The sequence below is a fragment of the Henckelia pumila genome, chromosome 2, assembly GCF_033568475.1.
Source record: "Henckelia pumila isolate YLH828 chromosome 2, ASM3356847v2, whole genome shotgun sequence".
In the NCBI taxonomy this organism is placed as follows: Eukaryota; Viridiplantae; Streptophyta; class Magnoliopsida; order Lamiales; family Gesneriaceae; genus Henckelia; species Henckelia pumila.
In genome coordinates, this window is record NC_133121.1 from 146,036,078 (window position 1) to 146,059,522 (window position 23,445).

At 34.3% G+C, this 23,445-nt stretch overlaps 2 protein-coding genes across 2 annotated transcripts; both read left to right on the forward strand.

Moving 5' to 3' along the window:
• The first annotated feature begins 9,937 nt into the window (after positions 1-9,937).
• Positions 9,938-12,225, forward strand: LOC140882643 (uncharacterized). Its single transcript, XM_073288763.1, has 3 exons — positions 9,938-11,060; positions 11,178-11,370; positions 11,472-12,225. The coding sequence occupies exons 1-3, from the start codon at positions 10,665-10,667 to the stop codon at positions 12,008-12,010; spliced, it is 1,128 nt and encodes a 375-aa protein (XP_073144864.1). The 5' UTR covers positions 9,938-10,664; the 3' UTR covers positions 12,011-12,225.
• A 3,789-nt stretch (positions 12,226-16,014) lies between these two features.
• On the forward strand, positions 16,015-23,317 carry LOC140880246 (uncharacterized). Its single transcript, XM_073284534.1, has 17 exons — positions 16,015-16,437; positions 17,151-17,253; positions 17,527-17,596; positions 17,682-17,720; positions 17,807-17,924; positions 18,022-18,079; positions 19,031-19,095; positions 19,226-19,232; positions 19,357-19,417; positions 19,669-19,728; positions 19,822-19,841; positions 19,920-19,985; positions 20,782-20,949; positions 21,730-21,987; positions 22,060-22,272; positions 22,339-22,610; positions 22,856-23,317. The coding sequence occupies exons 1-17, from the start codon at positions 16,349-16,351 to the stop codon at positions 22,986-22,988; spliced, it is 1,800 nt and encodes a 599-aa protein (XP_073140635.1). The 5' UTR covers positions 16,015-16,348; the 3' UTR covers positions 22,989-23,317.
• Positions 23,318-23,445: the final 128 nt, after the last annotated feature.

The following is a 23,445-nucleotide window of genomic DNA, read 5'->3' on the forward strand; positions in this document are numbered from 1 at the left end:
TCTCGCTCATCGCTTCTCCATGTCAACGATGGAAGAAAAAAGCTGTGTGTTTGGTTTTCTCTCACAGGTGCGAAAACATCATAAATCCAGACTCGTCCTCGTACCCAAGTAAAATCATACAACAATGTCTTAATTTCTCGGTAATTCATCATGAAAACAACACAGCAGAAAACACAGAAAAATTATGTATATTTATTTCTAGAATATTTCGAGAACACAGAAAAATGATAGATGAGAAGCAACAGATTGTCGATCTACCCATAATATTTCAAAAAATATCAAAGAAGAATGGTTCGATTAAGAAAAATGAAGAAGCATTCGAATGAAGAAGGGTGAAGACGGCCTTACAAAATCCAAGCAGCAGTTGAGATAAATAAATTAGGGCAGCAATACTTTCATTATATTTGAAGGGTAATTTAGTCCAAATGTACAAAAATTCTTAATTTATCACATCCACGAAATCATACCAAACAAAATACAATTTTAACACAATACATTACATATCTACATCAATCATTCTTCTTATCATTTATCTACTAATCATTCAATAATCACATCCTTCGAACCAAACTTACTCTTAACGCATTAAGATAAGGGTAATCAAGTTTCTAGCTGGATGATATGTCAGCTCATACATAAATTTGACGATTTATTAATAATTCAATAACAAACTGATTAAAGAAAATGATTTTTGTGTCTTGAAATAGACCATTGCTAATTATTAACAATTGTTTGGTCTTTGTTTTTCATGCATGTTAAATTGCCACTCTTATTGATGCAAAATCATTTGAATGTGTTGTTTACCTGACTAACGTAGTTTGCATGTTATTGCGTTAGTCCGAAAGTTTATCCAGAGCGCACCGTAAGGTAGCGGCTGCGAGTTCCTACATAAAAAAAAAAAAAATTATTTGAATGTGAAAATTAGTGAAATAATTTAATATTATAATATAACAAAGGAAAATTGCCTTTAAATTCAAATCTATGAGTTCCTCCGTCCAAATACATGTTAATTAGAGAACATGTATACGAGAAAAAAGGCATAAAGGAAAACCAAGTCTCGAGTACGAGTCTCTATTTTATTGAAATATTTGCGACCAAAAAGCTTTATGCTTGGCTCATGATAGGGTTTAAAATTTGACCTCGATGCACATATTTTAATGTCGACTATAGAACTTTTTAAATTAAATATTTCACTTAAAATTTGATCATGTGATATCGGAATTAATCCATGTTCGTAGTTCAGCCAATAAAATAGCTCATAATTTGGCTCGTTTTGCTTTTTCTTCCCCTTCATCGTTTGTATGGATGAATGGTAAATTTTTTTTTGGTTGATTCAACTAGTAATACTAATGACTGAAGTTAATCAATAATATTACAAGTTTTTCTTTCAAAAAAAAAAATTGATTTGAGCTCATAAACTCTTTAATTTTAGTTAACTTCGCTAAATATCAAGCATTACAGTTTACACTAAAATCGGCAAGCACAATTTTCAAGTTTTGTTTGATGAGAGGTTACTTTTGAGATATTATCGTCTTAAAATTGTATCAATCAGTATGTATTCATTTTCACATGTAAGATTCATATAAAAATAATAATGGCATCACGTATAAATAATGTTAATCATAGGATATTGTTTTAATGCTAGATTGAATTCAACTCATTTAAACAAGATAGATTTGATATTTTTGAAAGATATAAATGTAAATTAAAATTGTATCAATTATGAGAAGCTAGCGCTAAATGCTAATAACTTACACTATTTGGTCAACTCGTGTCACAGAGGGTTGGACCGTTGGATTCATTTCAATATATGATGAGAGTATCTAAGATCAGGGGTGGTATATCGTATCGTATCGTACTAAAAAATACGGTATAAGAAAATATTATATCGATATCGTATCAAAACTCTTTGTATAACGAAAATCGATATACCGAAATTTTCAGTACTTATTTTTGGTATATTGAAATTTTCGGTACTTATAAATAGCATATCGATCATATCAAAATTTCGGTACAGTATTGGTGTATACCGTTTTATACTGAAAAAAATCTTATATTTTTTAAATTTTATTGATTATAAATATTATATATTTTAAAATATTTTTATATTGTTTCGGTATACTAGTATATATCGAAATTTTCAAATTTCACATTGTAACCATACTGTATCGAAATATTCTGTATATCGAAAATTCGATAAATTCAGTATTTTTTCGGTACGATAACTTCGATGTACTGAAAATTCTGTATTTTTTCTCACCCCTATCCAAAACAACTATTATTTTTTAAAAAAAGAAAAGTTGTATATATCAAACATAAACTCCTTATGTATTTTACCCATAGTAAATCCAATCCATAGTAAATCATTGGATTAGTATATCCCAAAAGAGTTCATAGTAATTAACCTCCTTTTTCTTTTGGGTCAAGTCAAACTTTAAGCACTGTGATTAATGGGAGTGTTATGAAAGTGAGTGATGGCATGAAAACAAACGCGTCACACTCCCAAATTTGAATTAGTCGAAATGTTTAAAACGATGGTGGTGGAAAAAAGGCGTCATACGTGCCTAAAACGAATCCTTGGACAAAAGTGGACAATGGAAATGGTTAAAAGCGTGTGTATGAGTCCCGCTTCTCGAGACGCAATCATACCAACTATCTTTTTCAAAATTTAATCATGTAATCACTTTCAAAATATAATAATGTAGTTGCTTTTTCCGTCCTCAGTCTTCGAAGTTTTGTGGTGTTGGTTAGGATGACGAAAAATATTGAAATGTTGTCATATCGTCTTTATTGTATCGAAAAAAATCGAATATATCGAAATTTTTGGTATCGGTATCGATATCGGTATAAGATTTTTGAATTTTCGGTATTTTGGTATACCAGAAAAAAATCGGTATACACGATATCGATATGATACCGTGTATACCGATATTTAAAAAAAAAACAATATAAAAAAATCGATATACGCGGTATCATACCGATATCGTACCGAATTTCGGTATTCAGTATGGTATCGGTATGGATTTATATCATACCGAAATTTTGGTATACCAAAATTTTTGGTACGGAATCGGTATCGAAATTTCCGGTATAGTATGCGGTATTCGGTACGGTATGCGGTACCGTACCGAACCACCCCTAGTGTTGGTATCTTTTTTTTTATTAAATAAATTTCATTAAAAGGGGTAAAAAAAAAAAAAAAAAGTACATATACATTGGGCATTCCAAGGAAAAATAAACCAAATAATTCACTCTGCACCACTAAAATTCAAAATTCATAAATATTACAAGACGATGGAACACTTCTTAATACAAAGAGCTTAATCTTTTGCGTAGCATCTTCAATATCCGCCACCTGACCCTCAAACTGTGCCATGTTTCTCATATTCCATATTTGGTATACCGTCGCTGCAAGAGCACAAACTCTCATAAAGGCTAGTGTTTCGGTACCCCGATACACTCCCCTGTAGGCGCTGCCAACAGCATGCATCGAATCTCATAAGTTTCTTCATTCCCAACCATTCTCGGATCCTATCCCACACCTCCACTGTAATCGAACAATTGAAGAACAAATGCCGAACCGATTCCTCCAATGTATCACACAGCGGGCAATTTTTGTTTTCAACATGTCCAAGTCTGTCTTTTGTCAAAAGTTTTCCATGTTCAAGTAGCCATAACACTATGCGATTTTTCGGAAGTATACACGATTTTCAAATAATTGGCTTCCAATGCCACCTCCCTCGGGCCTCCATGAAGAACTTATAGGTATTATTCAAGCCTCCCCCTGCCCAAACCAAGACTTCAACCGCCCCACTACTGCATCTCAATCTCCCAATCGCACCAGGAGCTCATCCCGAATAGAGATCAAGTTCTTGATCAAAGGGGATTCATCCTTGTGTCATCTCCAATCTCTAATCGACTGAAATCTCCTATATTTTTTATTAACTCATTTAATCCAAAGAGATTCTTTCCGCATCTGAATTTTCCATAGGGTTTTGGTCAACAATGCTTTGTTCCAAGCCAATAAGTCTTTGAGTCCTAGTCCCCCGTCTTCCTTCTGTTTACACACTTGTTTCCATGCTATTGGTGGGTGATTACTCGGCCAAATGAAATTGCGGCATAGCTTATAGATATCATCTATAATATTCACTGGAAGTGGAAGTATCGAAGCCAATATCACCCGACACCTTGTAACACCGATCGAACTAGCTTCACTTTTCCAGCATAAGACAATGAATGTCTCGGTCAATGGGAGATTTTCATGGCAATGGCATCTACCAAGAGACTATAATCCGAGGATCGTAGTCGTGCTGAAGAAATAGGAATGCCGAAATATCTGAAAGGTAGCATACCAATCGTGAATCCCATTAAACTTTCCACCAGGTCACGACAGGCATCATCCACTCCTGCTAAGTACATATTTGACTTTACCACACCTTCACCCTTGAGACTTTTCCAAATGGATCCAAGCATTGGAACAGGCACCCAACACTAGAACTATCGCCTTTCGAGAAAAGAAGAAGATCATCAGCATAAGCAAGGTGATTAATATGTAACGCCGCACATCGAGGATGAAACTTGAATCGCTGATTTCTAGATAGTAGCATGAGAGATCTAGACAATGGTTCCAGGCACAAAGTAAATAACAAAGGTATCTTCTTTATACTAGCAGGATAGGCACACGCTTTGCGTGTAAAAATATGAATAAACATGTTGATGGTTCAGTTTTTTTTATTTAAGAAGTGTTGATAGTTCAGTAACTGAATTCTATTTTTTTGAGAAGGTTGGGTGTAGAGATTGATGTATTTTCAAGTGAGATATTTTTTTAAAAAAATGGGCATATTTTTTCACAAAAAGAATAAAATGAAAGGTAAAATGAAAAAAAAAAACTTGTTGTCCCTACATTAGATGAGAGAAACAGTTACTATACATATTTCAACGTTAATAAAATAGTAGAGATATATAATATATATATATATATATATATAATTATATTATATTGTTACAATTAATTTAAGTTTTTTTCATCCTCTCCTCAATTTTTAGGGATATAAATAACCGAACTGTTTACGAGCTATTCAGAACTCGACTCGATAAAAAGCTCGTTTGTTAAGCACATCAAATCGAGCCTGAGCTTGATTTCGAGCTCAAAAATTTTAACGAGTTGAACTTGAGCTTCAGGATATTCTACTCGTGAGCTTACGAACATGTTCATGAATATGCTCAGGGGCTCAAACTTGACTCGTTTAGAAGGCTCGCAAGCTCAAGCTCGGTTCGTTTAGAAGTCTCACAGTATGTTCATTTAATTTTATACCCCTACAATGAGCTCAGCTCATCCCTTGCATCATTCATCAATGTCCCTAAAGCCAAGGCACCAGGTCTACCACCTCTCAAGTTGGCCATGGTGGCAGGTCGGCCATTGTTCCAAGCCAGCATAGCTCCCAGGGACGTGATGTTAGGTCAGTCATTCTCAGGTCGGTCATTGTGGCATATCGGTTATTTTTTTAGGTCGGCATAGCTCCCAGAGACATGACATCAGGTCGGCCATTGTGGAAGGTCGGCCAGTATCCCAGTTCGGCCAAATAATACCAATCTTCAGAACAAGTAAATCACTCAAAGGATTCGACCTTCCATCTTTCGAGGAGAATTCAGAAAAGATATCCACGGAGACTTACGGGATCATGATCCTTATGATCACTGATTCTTATTAAGAAATGACAGATCTAGTTGTCTTTCCTATAAATAACTTGTTTGATTTCATTGTTGGAGGTTCCACTTTTTGAGTACACACACCATTCATTATATTCTTCTTTTCTCACATTTGACTTGAGCGTCGGATGAAATACACTGCAAGAACCTTCCAGCCACTTATAACACTCTTGTTATTGATTTCAGGCTTTCATCAGGTCGGGAAGGTTCTTCTAGATAGCTAGAGATGGGCGTTTAGTGTCGGGTTTTAGGTACCCGACTCGATCGAGTTTTAACCGATTGGGTCGGGTAGTTTTTAAAATTTTCGAGTTCGGGTTCTACCCGAACCCGAAATACTAAAATTTGGGTTGATGTCGGTTATTTTTTTGTTATCCGATCGGGTATCGGGTACCCGATTTTTTTAAAAATAAATTATAGTATGACAATTAAATAGTCTGTGTATTGTTAATTGTGACAATCAGACATAGTACAACCTAAAACCCTATCTTATTTCTTCAATTCAGACATAGCACAACCCAATGTCCCATCTTCTTTCTTTAATTATTTCACTCCCTTATATAACGGCTACAGGTAAGAGTTTCGACTTTCAAGTTTCAAAATTCAAACGCCACCCCACAAACGGTTGGACCTGGAGTCTTGGATGGCGGACGCAAATGCGGCTCACAAAAACCATCATTCTTGCTATAACTATCAACTCACACTTTGTGTCTCTACCTTAATCAGTTTTTATGCGCTCCATGCTATTGTTCTCTCGATTTATTGATTTATTTGTTGTGTTTATATAATGATATTGTTAATTAATTTGTTCAGAGAAAGCTTATGGATAGTCAATTTCATAGAAACAGCATCACGTGCCTCTCTACGTTAAGAAATCAGGATTTTTTTACGTGACTTCAATTTTCGGGTATCTCAAATCGGGTGCCCGATATTTTCGGGTCATATTCAGGTAGCCAATTTTTCAACCCGACAGATTGGTACCCGACCTGACGTAACTGAACCCAACGCCCACCCATACTTCTTGCGCAACTCGAAATCCACATCTCCAGGTTGGGAAGGACTCTTAGCTCCGCAAGGAGATCATCTTTTGCAGCAACATCAAATTTATATGGCTTGAAAACCCGAGTTATGTTCATTTATCTATTTTAAGTTTGATTATTCTATATATGTGTAAGGCCCGAAAATTTAAGTTATTAATTATGGAATTTGAGAATTAACTTCCGTATTTTGGGCAAATATTGATTTGAGAAGTTATGGAAATGAGAGATTTAATTTTCGAGCAGAAAATATTTAATTTGAGAATTTACGGATTTTGAGAATTAAATTCCGGGAATTCTTAAATTAAAAGAATAAATATTTGATTTGAATATTTATGGAATTTAAGATTAAATTCCAAGTTTTGGGAATGAATATGATTTAATTCGAAAGTGAAACCCGATAGGGGTTGATTTGAAAATATCAAAGTTGCAAGGGCTAAAGTCTCACAATATGAAGACACCAATTAGACGGTTCTATTTCGCACAATATCCTGAACACACATATTCTTGGGTGTGATGGGTGTGTGCTAGATGTCTCACATTATCTAGATAGAGTTCGTGTGAGTTTCATGTATGGACTTTGACAATATTTCTTCTCGTTTGAGCTAGCTTCTAAAGTTGGGTTAGGTCCAATCTTAACACGTCGAGTAAAAAAAACTATAATTGAAAAAATAAATATAATATACTTAGATTGAAACTTAATAATATGAAAAATTTAATCACAAACAAACATGAAAAAGACTAAACTCACAGTCTTACCATGTTGAAAATAGATAATTCAATACATAAACAAATTGGTTGTTAATGTTGATCTAGTTGTATAAAACGTCGTGTATCAAATGACAACTAAACTAAAAATTGAATGAAAATTATATTTAACCTGTATTACATCTATGAGCTATTTCGTTGATAAATTATCGTAAAGAAATAATACTTTACAACTTTAGACACGAGAAACTAAATAGTCTGTATATTGATGTTACGAAACAAGCTGAAAAAACATGATAAATGTTGATTTTTAAAAAATAAAAAAATTGAAAGCTCTTATTTTCTAGGAAAATAAAATCAAGCGGTGGTGCATCTGCCTTTTTGGTGGGGGCTGATCTTTCAGCTCTCACTTTTTTTAATGCATAGTAATCGAACATTTACGGTTAAATTTGATATTATCGCTCGATAAAAACAATATTTTATTAGTGATCGAGACTATCACGATTACATAAAATTTTTTATGAGACCGTTGCACAAATTAATTTTGCGAGACCGATTTTCGATATGTAGGTAACGACTCGATTCATTTAAAATATTGTTGTTTGTATCAATAATATTATTTTTTATTTCAAATATATATTGATTAGGTCGACATGGTCGCAATCTTTTTCTTATTAGTATTTTTTGACGGTAAAAACTTTTATTATTATATATTAAAACCGAGGAGTAAAGTTCATTATAAGATTTACTAACCAAGACGAAAAATTTACTTGCTCTCACACAAAAGGAGAGAATGAAAAATTAGCAAAATAAGCTAGCGAATGTGTAAACATAATCTCAGAACTTGAAGCATGAAATAATTTAATAACAGGGTCTGTCTTGGGCAAGTGTTTGAGTCACTTGCAATCTAATAACTCTATGTTTTTTTTTTTTGAGAGTGAATAACTCTATGTTACTTCAGAGCTTTACACCCCATGAACAATTGTATGTGTGACATATATATTACTTAAAAAAAAAGTAATTTAAATGATACACATGACGTCAATAATCTAAAAACTCTGGAAATTAACATTATAAATTTAACAAATACATTACATACAAGGATTGTTTGTGTTTGAGGTTAATTTGCTAACTTAAATAGAACTTATAGTTACGGTTCATGTGTGTACAAACAATAAGGATTGCATTTAAATTGTATAAATGCTCTATTAAATGCAATATTTCTAATTATTCTGAAGCACGAAATATATTTTGATGCAGACTGATCATATCCATCAAAGGTCCTCTTTGAGCTTCATCTTCATAGTTTTTCTCATTCTACCGATCGACTTTATTGTGGTGTTTTTGCTTTTTTTGGTGGTACCCCTATGCTCAATGAAACGCGTACGAGTTTTATATGGTTGCGTAAGTATAAGATTATATTAATAATTCTAAGCAATCATATGTTTACTTACTTTTTGAGGGTCCGTATTAACTCATAAAGCTCATCCATAGTTATCTAATTTAAACTTTAAATCTTGATGATTTATCACAAATAAATGGTGTGATAAATAATCATTATGTTTCTAATTGAAAAAAATTACACTAATATCCTTAATTTACTTTCCAAAAAAATAATATATGAAAATCTCATTTAAAAAAATTATATAACATGAATATAAATTTCAAATACTTTAAGATATATTAATACATTTCATTTAATTTTAATATACAAAAAGTCAATTTATAAATTATAAAACATGAAAATTTTAATAATTTAATATATGATTAATACATTTCATTAGAATTTATCCTTATTCATGGGAAAAGTTTTTTTTAACTCAATTTATTAATTTTTTTAAAAAATAAATAATATTTATACTCAATAATTTTGGTCAATTAAAATAATTTACATGTGGATTAATAATAATTTACATTTTTCAATAAAAATCACAATCCCAATTTTACAAATAAAAACTAAAAATAAGATTATATATTATATACAAAGGACAAAATTGTAACTCGTCATTTAATCATAGTATCAATCACAAAATTGATCCATCAAAGTAAACATGTGATTGTTTATGCATCATTATTCAACATCCTATAAAATTAATTTAATAGTGTTAGTATTATTTATCTATATATATATAATTAATCTTACTAAGTAAACACAACCTTAAAGTATGGGGATGATAAATATTTCCGAAATCCCGATCCTTCTCGAATCCTCTCTCATTTTCGTCCCTTCCAGGGGTATTTTGGAGAATTCAATGGGAGCCCTCGACGCGTCTCCGTGAATGCACCGTACGTGGCGTCGTGAAGCAGCTAGTGGAGAGCTGAAGGTTTCCTAATCGCGCGACACGTAGCCCGAGAAGGAATGGATTGATTGCCACGTGATATTCCAGCGTGGCAGAATCTAATCCTAGTCCGCAAATTGGGCTTTTTTTCTCCTATAAAAAGGGCCCCCCCCACCTTCCCGGTCGCCCCCTAAGTCGTCACACGAAGTACACAACAAAAGGAAATCACACCAAAACAGCTACCATTTCTCCCACACTTTCTCACACACTTCTCGTGTGTCTGCGTGTACTCTCTCTTTCTTTTTCTTCTTTTTGTTTGGTGCTCCATCTTCTCTCCGGATTTCGGCTTTTGTGTCCGGAAAATGGAGATTCCGGCTTCTGATGATCGGCTTTCCGTTTCCGATTGCCGGAGTCGTCACGTTTCTTAGAGCTGAGGGTTTTCTCTTTGTTTTTTGTTTTTTTGTTTTTTTAGCGTGAGGGTTTTCGGAATTTGAACGCGCTACGCGAAAGTGAAGCTTAGCAGACTTCACAAGTTATTCCATGCTTTCTTTTGCAATTAGAGATGGATTATTGTTGAAATTTTGGTAATCCTCTGGTTTTGGTATCTGATTTGTTATTAACCCTTTTAATTTTTGAAGATTGGGGGGCCGGTTTTTAGCTTAACTTTTCTGTTCTTGTGTCGATTGATTTTTCTTTTGTCGAGATCGAATAGTTTTTTTCCTTTTCTTTCTCAAATCATTATCAATTTGGAGCCGTTTTCAGGCAGGCGATCTACTGCGAAATGGATGAGATATTAAAATCTTATGAGGTTTAAATCTGTTAGATAGATATTAGGTTTGAAGTCTTCTCAATTGACTGACTGGATGAAAAAATGGAGACTTAGAATTGAGAGAAACTCCACATAGTTCCAAAGGAAATTAGCATATTGGGAATAATGCCCTTCCCGTCGAAAATTCAGCCCGTCGATTTGAACGTGTTGCCGGAGAAACGAGTTCCGGCTAATTTCGAGCCGTCGAAGCCAGTGAAGTCCCGGTTCAAACGTCTTTTCGAGAGGCAATTCTCGAGTGTCCTGAAAATTTCTACGCAAGATAAACCTCCCAGCTCTGATGAGCCGCAGAATCATTTCAACAAGGATTCGTCTGAGGAGTTCGAGCCGAGCTCCGTCTGCCTGGCGAAAATGGTTCAGAATTTCATCGAAGAGAACAACGAGAAGCCCAAGTGCGGCAGAAACCTATGCAATTGTTTCAACGGAAACTGTTCCGACGACTGTGAGGATGAGTATGATTCGTTCAAGGCTTCTTCTCCCCTGGATGCTTGCGACATCCTTAAGGTAAGCATCATTAGCTTTACATACAGTGATGATTTTGTGGGCATATTTTTTGGCTGCGTAGGAGTTCATGTTCATGGATAATGCATCTGAACAATTTTTGTGCCGTTTATTGATCAGAGTTTGGTACTCTCTGTATGCGTCTCTGAGAGAAATCTGTTGGCTGACACTGCCAGAATAGTCGAGAAAAACAAAATCAGTAAGCGCAAAGATGGGTTTTGCAGGGAAAACTTGACAGATAGCCTGGCGGCGCTTGGATACAATGCCTCAATCTGCAAATCAAAATGGGCGAAAACACCCTCTTTTCCTGCAGGTAGCGAATTAACGATATTTTGCAAAACTTGGTTCTTTCTCTTATCATTATTAATTCCTAGAAATTATCCAGCGTTGCTGAGGCATGTATTCTATTTTCAGGGGAATACGAATACGTAGATGTGATAATGGAGTCGGAGAGATTTTTGATCGACGTTGATTTCAGAGCAGAATTCGAAATTGCAAGATCCACCAAGGCATACAAACTGATCCTTCAAATACTGCCCAACATATTCGTGGGAAAGGCCGATCGTCTCGAAAAGATCATCGGAATCGTATCAGAATCAGCTAAACAGAGCTTGAACAAGAAGGGCATGCCTCTTCCTCCATGGCGCAAAGCAGATTACGTAAAATCCAAATGGCTCTCTCCACACACTCGCCATATTTTGAACAACGATGCTGACAAGAAAGAGGAGGTATCGGTCGAAAAGACAAGTTCTTGCGATGAAAATGACTTCGTATTAGTAGAGAAATGCTCCCCCGTTGGGCAAATCAACGGCGGTGAGGACGACGAAAAGACGACTGCAACTCCGACGGTGGTTCTGCCGTGGGAGCCGCCGGAGATTAAACCCAAGATTTTGCAGAAAGGAGCTAAGATTGTGGCTGGTCTAGCTTCAATAATTCAAGAAGATGAACCATAAAATTTTGTTTGATCATAGTTTTTAGTTCTCGGCTTGCATGTAATTCCCCTTCTGTTTTTATCGCAAGGGTGTGAAGAATTAGTCTGGAACATAATAAGTATAAATATAAATAACGTAAAAGAAAACCAAGGAGAAAAAAACTTATATACCGACGTGAATAAATTCAATGTTCTTGTTTGTGATTTCCTGCTCTGAATATCAACTGTGTTAATTTTATGTTATCCTTAATTCTTCCTATCCTGTTTCAAAGATCGATCAATGCAATTTCGGAAACTAAATAGTTTACTATTTTCTAAATCGGATTTTTTTCCCTATAAAATGTATACTTTAATTTTTCATTCAAAATTGTTTTTATTATTATATAAGAAATTGATATTTACGTTTTAATTTTTTGTTATTTATATTTTACTTGTGAGTAAATTTGATATATTTTTACATGAGAATGAGATGAAGTGTAGATTTTAGAAAACGGAGTATATATATATCAAGGCTTTATGTATTATATTATATTATAATAAATACGAATTAGTAGTTAGAGGGTGGATGTAATGTTTTTAATCGGGCTTCAAATTACTCAATGCTTGATCTAAATTACAATCTTTATACCACCAGCTGATATTTCTTTTAAATTGACATTGACAATAAAAAGTAAAAACCAACGCCATTAATGTTTAGTAAACTTCGAACTGATCAAATCTCGGGGGGTTTTTTTTTTTTTTTGAAAATTACTAAATCAAAATTTTTTAAATAAATTTTTTAAATTTTATTTTAAGAACAAATATGCATTTTTTAAATGTAAACAACTACTCTATTAAATTTTTTTTTACAATTTAAAAATAATGTGTTTAGATTTTTTTTCATTATTTTCAATTCCAAAAACATTAAAAAACACATCGCATTTGCTAGGAGAACATTTTTTTACAAATATTTTTTTTCTCAAACACATAATTTAAATTTTCTCTATTTATAAAATATAAAAAATATTTTAAAATATCAATCCAAACAGAACCTTAATCTTTCTAAAAAATCATTAATTTTTGATTTAACATTAACGTAAGAATACACTATATTTTTTTTTGAGAAGAAGGATACACTATTGAAATATCATGTTAATTTGGAATTCGATGTAGCACGTACGTCTCTCTATTTCCTCAAAAGCATAAAATACTATCCATCGTGTATACACTAAGAAATGCAATTGAATTCGATCCCTCCTTAATGTCCTACGGGTGGATTTCCTTTCAAATGTGAGAAATATGTATCCACGAAAATCAATGAATAGATCCAAAAATAATCACAAAGAGCTAAATAACTTCGTGACTAGACCCTTGGTAATTAAATTAAATTAAATAAAAAATAAAAAAAAAATTGTTGAGGCCTAGCTAGATTGAATTCCTCGGAAGGTAGTCTAGTCTAGGTAGGGGCGATGATGATTAGTTTAGTAGTTGGCCTAACTCAGCCTTCGGCGCAGAGAATAATAAATGGAGTATATATAGAGTTATGTGTGTGTTTGTTTTCACCAAAAGACTGCTTAAGCAAAGTATCTTTTTTAAGTATAGGAAATCGTGACTTCTTTTTACTCCAAAGTGCTTCGTTTCCCGTGCAGTTTTTGTCACGTTATGATCCTCAAAAGCATCATGGAACGGAATTTTAGACCCTTCATTAATTATTATTCAATACAATATATATTTCAACATTCATTCATCTTTCATTTCAAATTTCAAACCACCATGCACCACCACCACCCTTGCACTACAGTTTATGAATAAAGTCTAATGCTACTTGGAGCATCTATTTTCTAATTGGTAGTGTCATGTAATTTCAATATAGATATTTGTTTTTATGACTACAAACTAGGGTAAGAGTAATATATATTTTAACGTTACAATACGAGGGTATAACATATTATTCTTTTTCTAACGTCTCATCAACTTATAGACCATAACCAGCTTTCTTCTTCGGATGAAGTTTATAATGGACATTATAATTGTACATAGATATAACTCACTTATAATTATCTTTTTGACTTTAAGCTTTAATATTTTTTTAGTATTTTTCTATATCTCATCTTATTCTAATATAATATGTGGGAGTATCCGATATAGCCAGAAGTCATGAATACATTTGATAATGGTTTGGAATGTATAACGCAAAGTTTAAAATTTATTTGTTAAGAAAACATCACATTCAGAATAAAGTGCGGGGAAGAGACAAGCAAATAAAGAAGTGGAAACACGACTTGTATGGATTTCTTTTGATTCATGGATTACGTATATCACAAAATTCATCATTTTATGAGTTAAATTTTGATATTCGATTCGATTAATGAAAAAATATTATTTTTTTATACATACAAAAATATTACCCTTAAACATAATCAAGTCACCACTCTACTCTGAGTAATTAACATATTTTTAAAAAAAAATCAAAAGTTCTATTTAATTTAAAGTATTTGTTGGAAGTATGGTAAACTTACGTTTTCTTTTCTTTTAGATAGATCATAGATCTTAAGTTAATTCGAAACTTTGTTATAATTAGAGATTGGAAACCCGAGGTCTCTCACAGAATAAACTATCTCTATTGGAACAACGTGCCATTTACTTAAGCATATAAATGTAACACGTTTTCTTTCTTTAAAGTCGCAATTTGCTTTAAATGCAGGATATTGACGTATGAGAAACGTCAAGATTAAGGAAATCAAGTGGCATACATACAATACAATTACAATACAATACAATCACTTCTTTTTCAAACTTATAAATTAAAAATAAATATCGTTCATTTACCTTTCAACCACTTTGTGTTCTTTTATGACTTTTTTTCCTAGAAATTACTGGTTGGACTTTAATTGGTTGCTTGTACACTATTTCCAGAAGAAAGCGACATTTTCAAGTAATCCGTTTGTAAACAACGCACTCTATTTTATCCAAAACTATGAAACAAGCTTTGTTGAAACAAAGAAAATCATGTTTCAACCGGGGATTTATAATTTATTTTATTATATAAAAGTATAAGTAAGGAATGATGTAAACAAATTAAGTTGTTCGGGAGCTATTCGGACTCAGCTCGATAAAAAAATTGTTTGAGATTGATCGTTAATCTTATCGAATGAAGGTCAAATCTCGATTTCGAGTTTGATAATTTTATCAAGCTTGACTGGTTTAAAGATATTCAGCACGTGAACTTGCAACACATGTTCGTCTATAGACTCTCGAGTCAGTCTGTGAGCTCGAGTTCAGATTGTTTAATGTTCGGAAGCATGTTCATTTATATGGCTCGCGAGCTCAAGCTCGAGTTTGGCTCGTTAATCTCGTATGAGTTTGGCTCGCCTGCATGTTCGTGAATAGTGAATATGCTCATTCACACCTTTTACATATTTTTTAATAGATAAATATTTTAATTTTTATTGTATGCTCGAAATCGATTCTTTTTTCAAAAAGCTCGAAAACGATCTGCTTAATGAGTCGAGCTGCAGCTAGACTCTTGAAACATGATAAATGAGCAAGCGACGAAACGAACTATATTTGGGAGCTTAGTAATTTCAAAACAAACCGAGCTCAAACATCATTGATAAAAGCTCGAATCGAGCTCAAGTCTAGATAAATCTTAAACGAGCCAACCTGAGTCTCATAATATTCGGCTTGACTTAGTTTGTTTACATCGCTAATTTTATATAAGTAATAAGGTATACTACCAAACATTTGAATAAATTGGAGAAACTAGGTGTGTGATTTAATCCAACGTTTTTGTTCATTAATTAGGCTTTAATCCGGATAATGTTATCTATGTTACTTTGTCCATTAATTATTCCGGGCCTAAATTTGCAACGGTGACCCAATATTTCCGGCCCAATAAGTCGGGTTTAACGGAGTAGGAAAAGCTTGTCCAGTTAGTAATTGGGCTTGGATACGAAGGCCCATCACTGAGTAGTGGGCGGTGCGAGTCACGTAGGAAAGTAACAGGACATTTGACAAGTTTGGAGGGGGAAGGGAAGGAATCAATCCCCTGCTTTGCGGCCCGTTGTGGTCTTCCTCAAATCAATTCCCACGCATGAAGAAACTCGTTGCTCTTCCTAAAGTCTTCCCACTTTCAAGATCCAAATCCCGTTTGCTATTCTATTGCTTCTCCACGCTTCTTATCCTGCTCCATCAGTAATGGTTTCTTGAGAAGAGATCCCCCGGCCCTTCTCTTGTTTCCGCTCCATTGAACGAACATCTTTTTTTTTTTGGGTTCCCTTTCTTGACTGCACCGATGGTTTCTTCTGCCGCACAATCTTGTGCATTTCATTCTCTAGGAAGCGCCGCATTCTTGATGTGACGGTTTTTTGGCGGATCAGAGATGCGGGCTTTTAATGCGGTTGCGGTTTTTTCTTTTTTTGTTGGTTTATGGATATCTGGTTCGTTCGCTATTGAAAATTTTCGTCAAGCGTGAGTGCCTTTTTTAGATTCTGTTTTTTCTGTTACTGTTTATGTGTCGCAGTTGCTTGCATTTGCTCTCTGGTTTGGATTTTTCGTGTATTGTCGATGGCGCATTGTATTTTTTAATTTGAAATATGTTTATTGGTTGATGATGAAGGTGAATTCGAGGTAAATTTTCATGTTTTTTTGGTTTGTATTACGCATTATTATGTAAAGGGAGGTAAATGGTGGGTGCCTTTTTGCTTTTCACTTTTATATTCATGCTCATCTGTCTTGGTCACGCTAATATGCTTTCTTGATGAGCCTTTTCATGTTTCTTGTCGACGATGCATGCGGCTTTTTATTTGAATCATGGGCCTTGGTTTTTTTGAAGTTGTGTTGATGGGAAATTCTCGAAATCTTGATTTAAATTATATTTTTTTAACAGTGAGGTTAAACGTCATGGTTCTCGAGTCCAAAAATCTTTCTGAGAGGAAAATCAGAATGTTTGCTATCAATCATCAATAAATGAAGTGTCTTTGTGTGTGTGTGTGTATTTATTTATGTATCAATAATATATTTTGTGTTCACATATTGCCAAAGACATTTTGTCCTGTTAATTTAAACTGCTTTATTTTGGCTGTATCTTCTTTCTGTCTCCTTGCTAACTGCCAATGCCAATCTTACTTGCAGTTGGCTTTTTATACTTACAGTTTAGTTGATGGTGCAATTTAATGGTACAGGTTTCCTATCATAGAACCCGATCCAGGTCACACAAAACTTCGTCTTTCAAGAGAAGGCTTGGAGGCAATTGAAAGAATCTCAACCCCTATTGCAGCTGTTGCTGTAAGCTTTAGATTCATGACAATTAACATACAAACATGATTTTGAAAAAGTATCTTCGTGTGGGGAATGACCGATATCTTTCAATAAGTGGCAGATAGGATGGATGATCAAAGAAAAATTTGTAGGCAGTTTGTTTTATTGTTGTTGGTGCTTGAGAAATGTTTGTTTGCGATGATTTAGTTGGATTTCCACATGCCACTTTCACATCTGTTTGTGTGTTCTGCAACACTTGTTATTCATAAAGTCTTCTCATTGTGCGGCGTACTATTATAGGTTATCGGACCATACAGATCTGGAAAATCATTTTTACTCAACCAGCTTCTGTCTCTTTCATGTTACGAAGGTCCACTTTATCACATTTTGTACCGCTGACTTTCATTTTTCATTTTATGTGTTCTAAATCCTGATTTAAAGTTCGAATTTGATAGGTTTTGGTGTTGGCCACATGCGTGATACTAAAACTAAAGGTGTATACTAAATTTCCTTTTTATATGAGGATCAATGCATTGTTTTTTTCAACAGTGCTCAGATTTTTTTTTTCTGGTATATGTAGGTATATGGGTGTGGGGTACTCCAGTTGAAATGGATATTGGCGGAGTTAAAACTTCTGTCATCTATCTTGATACTGAGGGCTTTGAAAGTCTTGGAAAGTCAAATGTATATGATGATAGGTGATTTTGAAGTAGTTGTATTTCATTTAAAACTAATTAACTAATACACATGTTCTTACTAATTGATTCTGGGATATTCTGATCTCATGTTTTACAGGATTTTTGCCCTGGCAACTGTCATGAGTTCTGTGCTTGTATATAACCTTCCTGAGACGGTTTGTTCTTCTCCCTCTCCCAAATTCTAATTCGTTTGCATCATATTAGTGTGGAATATTAAAAATCTTGGCCATTCAAAAGTGTTTAGAAATAAACCTACAGTGATCCATCTCGAAACTATAAAACTCATGATCTACATGTATACTAGCAGGTGATGCACATGCTATATAACTCGCTAGTATGAGCAAGATTGTTGAATTGTCCAATAAATTCGTATATAAATCTCTAGAATGTTATTACACATTTAAATAATTGAAATCATAAAAAAATATGTCTTTTTAAATAGAACTAAAGCATCTTTGTTAGTACTTTTAATTCATAGTTCTTTAGGTTCTGCTCATGCTGTGCTTTGGAAGATGCTATTCACATTTTTCTGCTGTCTGGAACCCTGGCGCCATTCTGTCCCAGTTTTCTCCAAAAGCTATAGAGATTTTTACATTATTTAACTATTCTAGTTATTAATCCTCAAATCTTTTTATTTGTGAAACAAGACTAATCTTTCATGTACACTATTGATTTTATTTCCCTCATTATTCCCACGGACATAGTCAAGATTACCTCTGATTTTTAATTCGGATGAGGACCATTCTTTTAGGTATATCGGTCAACTTCCCTTTCCTTTGACACCTGCATTGAGTAGTTGAGAAAAAGTTTTTAGCGATGTAGTTATGTAATTCCTGCCATAGATATCCCATTGTATTTTCATTGTGTCGTAGATGTAGGCAGCTATTGCTGAATCATGTATGTCATGTGTTGTGTTGTGTTCTATTTCACAATACGTCTAAGACTAAAAAACGCAACAATTACTCTGCATGCCACCCCTAAATTCCTCGGTTTGTCTCTCTATGCCTGTTGCTCTGTTCAATTGAAACAAAAATATCTGCGACCACTTGTTTTTAGATGTTAAAACTTATTTTCTTTGGCAATTTTTCTTATCGTTTTAAGCTTAGATACGTGAAGCAGATGTGTCTCGGCTGTCATTTGCCGTTGAACTTGCGGAAGAATTTTATGGAAGGTTTGTTTTGACATCTCACTTGATCTACATACATTTGGTGTCTCAGCTTTAACTTTGCATCTCAAGTTGATTTATTCTGATGATGTTTCTTTGTTATTTGTTTGTTTCTTTCATATGCCATTCGGAACAGAGTGAAGGTAATTTGCCTGTTTTTTTTTCTTCTTTCATTATGTTTTATAAAATTTTTACCTAAAAGGCTAAAACAAACAAAAAAGAAAAGATGAGATGAGATGCTAAAGGTTTAATACATTATTTCTGCAGGGAGAAGATGTGGCTTTTGAGCCTGCTAAGTTGTTATGGCTAATCCAGCGCGATTTTCTTCGTAAGTTTTCCTACAAAACTATGGTATACAAAACTATGGTATTCATGCATATAAGTTTTAGGCACTTAATAGTCGAATATGATTCTGAAATAAATTGAATATATGCAACCAGCTGTTTCCTGACATCACTTGATTTACTTTGCATGAACTTCTTTTTGTCACGGGAAGTCCTTTTAACATTATCCCTTTTAGCTACTCTTCTTACTGTTTTGCCAATTTCTTAACTTGATACTCTCTTTTAACACTATTAGAGGGAAAGTCAGTGCAAGAAATGGTCCATGAGGCTCTCCAAAGAGTCCCTAATACTGACGGTCAGTTTTTTCTGTTTACGTTGGCAATTCGGCGCTAGATTGCTAAGAATTTGTTTGATAATATAAGTAATGGCGAGTTTGAATTTTGATCAGGGGACAAGAATATTGATCAGGTATGTAAATACTCTACTTCCACTATGATAATAATTTTATGCTAAATACGCGCATCATGCTTTGGATTTTATTTTCAGGTGAACCGAATCCGTGATTCTTTAGCTATCATGGGAGGAAATAGCACTGCCTTCAGCTTACCCCAGGTCTGTGTTTTTACTACATTATTATGTTTCAACTTTGTTTTTCTTTGGTGCAAGTTGCCGATGCAATGCTCACTTGTAACATGGAATACTTTTACTTGCAGAAGTATGTGCTAATTGTTTTTTTTTTCCTTTTATTTCTTAAAAAAAAATCGAGTGAAATAGCATGCTTGAGCTGAAATTGAAAGAAATATGTAGGATGGTCTTACTTTGTCTACACAATTTTTTATTCTCCATTCATTTTGAACACGGCTTATTTTTCTATTTATTTCTGTAAAAGAAATATGTCAAATGGTTTAAGATAGCGAAGCTACTTCAGACTTTTCTGTTCATTCTGTTGCGCTATAAACTCTGTTGACATAATTAAGTGTTGGCGTGGTGTTCTTGAATCTCTGTTTTCTTTCATGTCTATTCTTCATTTCTTCTTTTTTCACAACAATGTGTCAGCATCAAAACTATCTAACTCTGAAACAGGCAACATCCACACAAGGCTTACATTTATTCAGGAAAATGTTTTACATTTAGATATCGAAGAACACTTTTTTTTAACCACTAGGCGAGATTTTTCCTGATGAATTATTGGTTTAGTTTTACTAAAAGATCTGAACAGTATATTTCATATGACCCAAGTTAGAAATGTATGAGCTTGTATCAAGTGAGCCCTGCCAATTAATTAGCATTCTTATGATGGATATTTTTTTCTCAACAAGACTCTTCCTTACATAGGTCTTTAACTCATTAAACATGTATTCATGTAATCTCCACATAAAATACTAGCTCAATCTGAATCTCGGTACAGCCTCATCTGCAACGCACAAAGCTTTGTGATATGAAGGATGATGAGCTTGATCCTATTTATGTGAAGAAGAGGGAAAAATTGAAAGAAGTTGTTTCTTCTATCATTCGCCCAAAGATTGTCCAGGGCAAACCTCTCAGTGGAAAGGAGTTTGTGTCTTTTCTTGAACAGGTGAGAATTTTCTACCCATTCATGCTGTTACTCATGCAGCCTCATGGACTTTCCTGGATTTTATAGCCAATTTGTGCTAATTTGAGTGTGTAATGGTACAGAAAAACAGCAATGTAATCTATTATAACCGGTCAAGAGTTTAATATTTGTTTTCTTTTGATAGAGGCAATTCAATTTCTTGCTCAAAGGTTTAACTATTCTTGGTAAAATTTCCACCTAATGGCTAAAGATGGCACTGGATAATATATGGTTTCAGTTCTGTATGCTACGTGATGGATTTAAATGTCAAATGGTTCCAATTTAGGATTTTAGTTGTAATTCAAATGTTAGTATGACGGCCTTACCTCTGAGACTCCTGTTTATAAATGATGATTTGTTGGTGTCTTAGTTTGTGTCCCACATCGGTTGACTAAATAACCAGGGAGCCCTTTATATAGATAGACAATGGCAATCCTCAACTCTAGAGCTAGCTTTTGAGGTGAGTTAGGTCTAAGTCAATTTCTAACATGGTATCAGAGCCCGGGTTCCACCATTATGTGTTGGACGGCCCATAGTTGGCCTCACCTGTCCCATAGTTTGCCACCCGTTAATATCTCCACGCTCCAGTCGTTTCATTCCTGGGCGTGAGAGGGATGTGTTGGTGTCTTAGTTTGTGTCTCACATCGGTTGGCTAAACAACCTGGGAGCCCTTTATATAGACAAGGGCAATCCTCACCTCTAGAGCTAGCTTTTGAGGTGAGTTAGGTCCAAGTCAATTTCTAACATGATTCAATATCCCAGATTCTTGAGGCCATAAATAAAGGGGAGATTCCATCTACTGGATCCCTTGTGGAGTTCTTTAACAAGGGTATACTGGAGCGATGTTTGAAACTTTACCAAGAACATATGAGTTATCTGGGTTTACCCACATCAGAAGAGTCGCTGCAGCAAGGCCACGAGGATTCCAAGAAAGTGGCTATGAAAGCTTTTGATGAGCAACATTTTGGACGTTACCACGCAAAAAGATCTGCTGAGAAGTTGGTTGAAGCGATCGAGGAGGTATGATTTCTGGAAAGATAATCTGATGGCTGGAGGTTTTTCAAAATCATGCTAATTTATCTATCTTCTCAGGTACACAAAAATTTTATATTGTCAAATGAATATCAATCCTCGAAACTCTGTGAGGCTCTTTATACAAGATGTGAGGACAAGATGGACCAACTCCAGGTCCTCAGACTGCCATCTATGGCTAAATTCAATGCAGGATTCCTTCAATGCAACCAAAGCTTCGAAAGAGAATGTGTTGGACCTTCTAAAAGCAGCTATGAGCTGCGGATGATGAAGGTTTGTGATTTTGTTGATATTTAATTTCCTGATGGAATCTTTGTAACATGCAGCTTGTAAATGCAGATGTTGGGGAAGTCAAAATCTCTATTTATTAAAGAATACAATCACAGGCTCTTCAATTGGCTGGTGGCTTTCGCCCTTGTTATGGTGGTGGTTGGCCGATTTATCATTAAATTTATATTGGTTGAGATTGGAGCCTGGATAATGTTTATATTCTTAGAGACATATACAAGGTTGTTTTGGTCTGCGGAATCTCTTTATTACAATCCAGTTTGGCATGTTATTGTGGGGACTTGGGAAACTCTGGTGTACAGCCCCATTCTTGATTTAGACAGGTATCAATGAAATAGAGCTTTTTTTACATCGATGCGTATACCAATTGAGTTACTTTTCCGGTCTTATTCTTGGATTGTGAGAGATAATGAGCAAGGAGACGATTGAAGGTGTGATTTTTATCAGAACTGACTAAATGGGGTGAAGAAAAAGCAATAAACATTTGCATGCTTACAAATTTTTTTACAGAAATTTATATTTCAATATTCTGTCAATTCTTTTGCTGAATGATTGTGTTTTGCAACAGATGGGCGATTCCTATTGTGGTAATAGTTGCATTATTGGTACTCTACTGGCGATGTTTTGGGAAGAGAAAGCACGGATCACGTATGATGCTACCACTATACAATAATCAGAAAGACAGTCGAAGATCAGAATAGAAGAATATATTTATGAACTCTTGTTCTATCAATCTAAACTCACCGCGCTTTACATTTTTAGACACAAAGCACGCGTGGTCGATTACATGGACTTTGAAGGTTGGAGAGACCTTTTATGTTGTAACAATTATTTCAATTGTACAGCTATATCCAGTCGATTATAATCACTTGGGGATGCAGGCAGAATTGTTTGGTTTAATGATGCAGTTTACTCTTAGGTTGTTTCAGATTTAGTATTTAGATTGTAGGGTGATGCATGTCTTTGGATGGTGATAAGAGAGTGATCCCAACAATGTTGACAAACTATAATAAAGAGTGAAATGTTTTAGTCTTCCACCATCTCTGTAACATTGTGTTATTGTTTTTCATCAACCGAGTGCCTATGGATCATGATAGCTTTTCATTCCATGATTCCAAGCTTCATAGAATTTAGTTAAAGAATATTTCAAATTTATTA

Coding starts and splice junctions, on each gene's coding strand:
- LOC140882643 (XM_073288763.1), top strand. CDS start 10,665: ATGCCCTTCCCGTCGAAAATTCAGCCCGTCGATTTGAACGTGTTGCCG. Junction 11,061..11,177: donor ATGCTTGCGACATCCTTAAG/GTAAGCATCATT, acceptor TTTATTGATCAG/AGTTTGGTACTCTCTGTATG. Junction 11,371..11,471: donor AACACCCTCTTTTCCTGCAG/GTAGCGAATTAA, acceptor TTCTATTTTCAG/GGGAATACGAATACGTAGAT.
- LOC140880246 (XM_073284534.1), top strand. CDS start 16,349: ATGCGGGCTTTTAATGCGGTTGCGGTTTTTTCTTTTTTTGTTGGTTTA. Junction 18,080..19,030: donor TATATAACCTTCCTGAGACG/GTTTGTTCTTCT, acceptor TTTTAAGCTTAG/ATACGTGAAGCAGATGTGTC. Junction 19,842..19,919: donor GGGACAAGAATATTGATCAG/GTATGTAAATAC, acceptor TTTTATTTTCAG/GTGAACCGAATCCGTGATTC.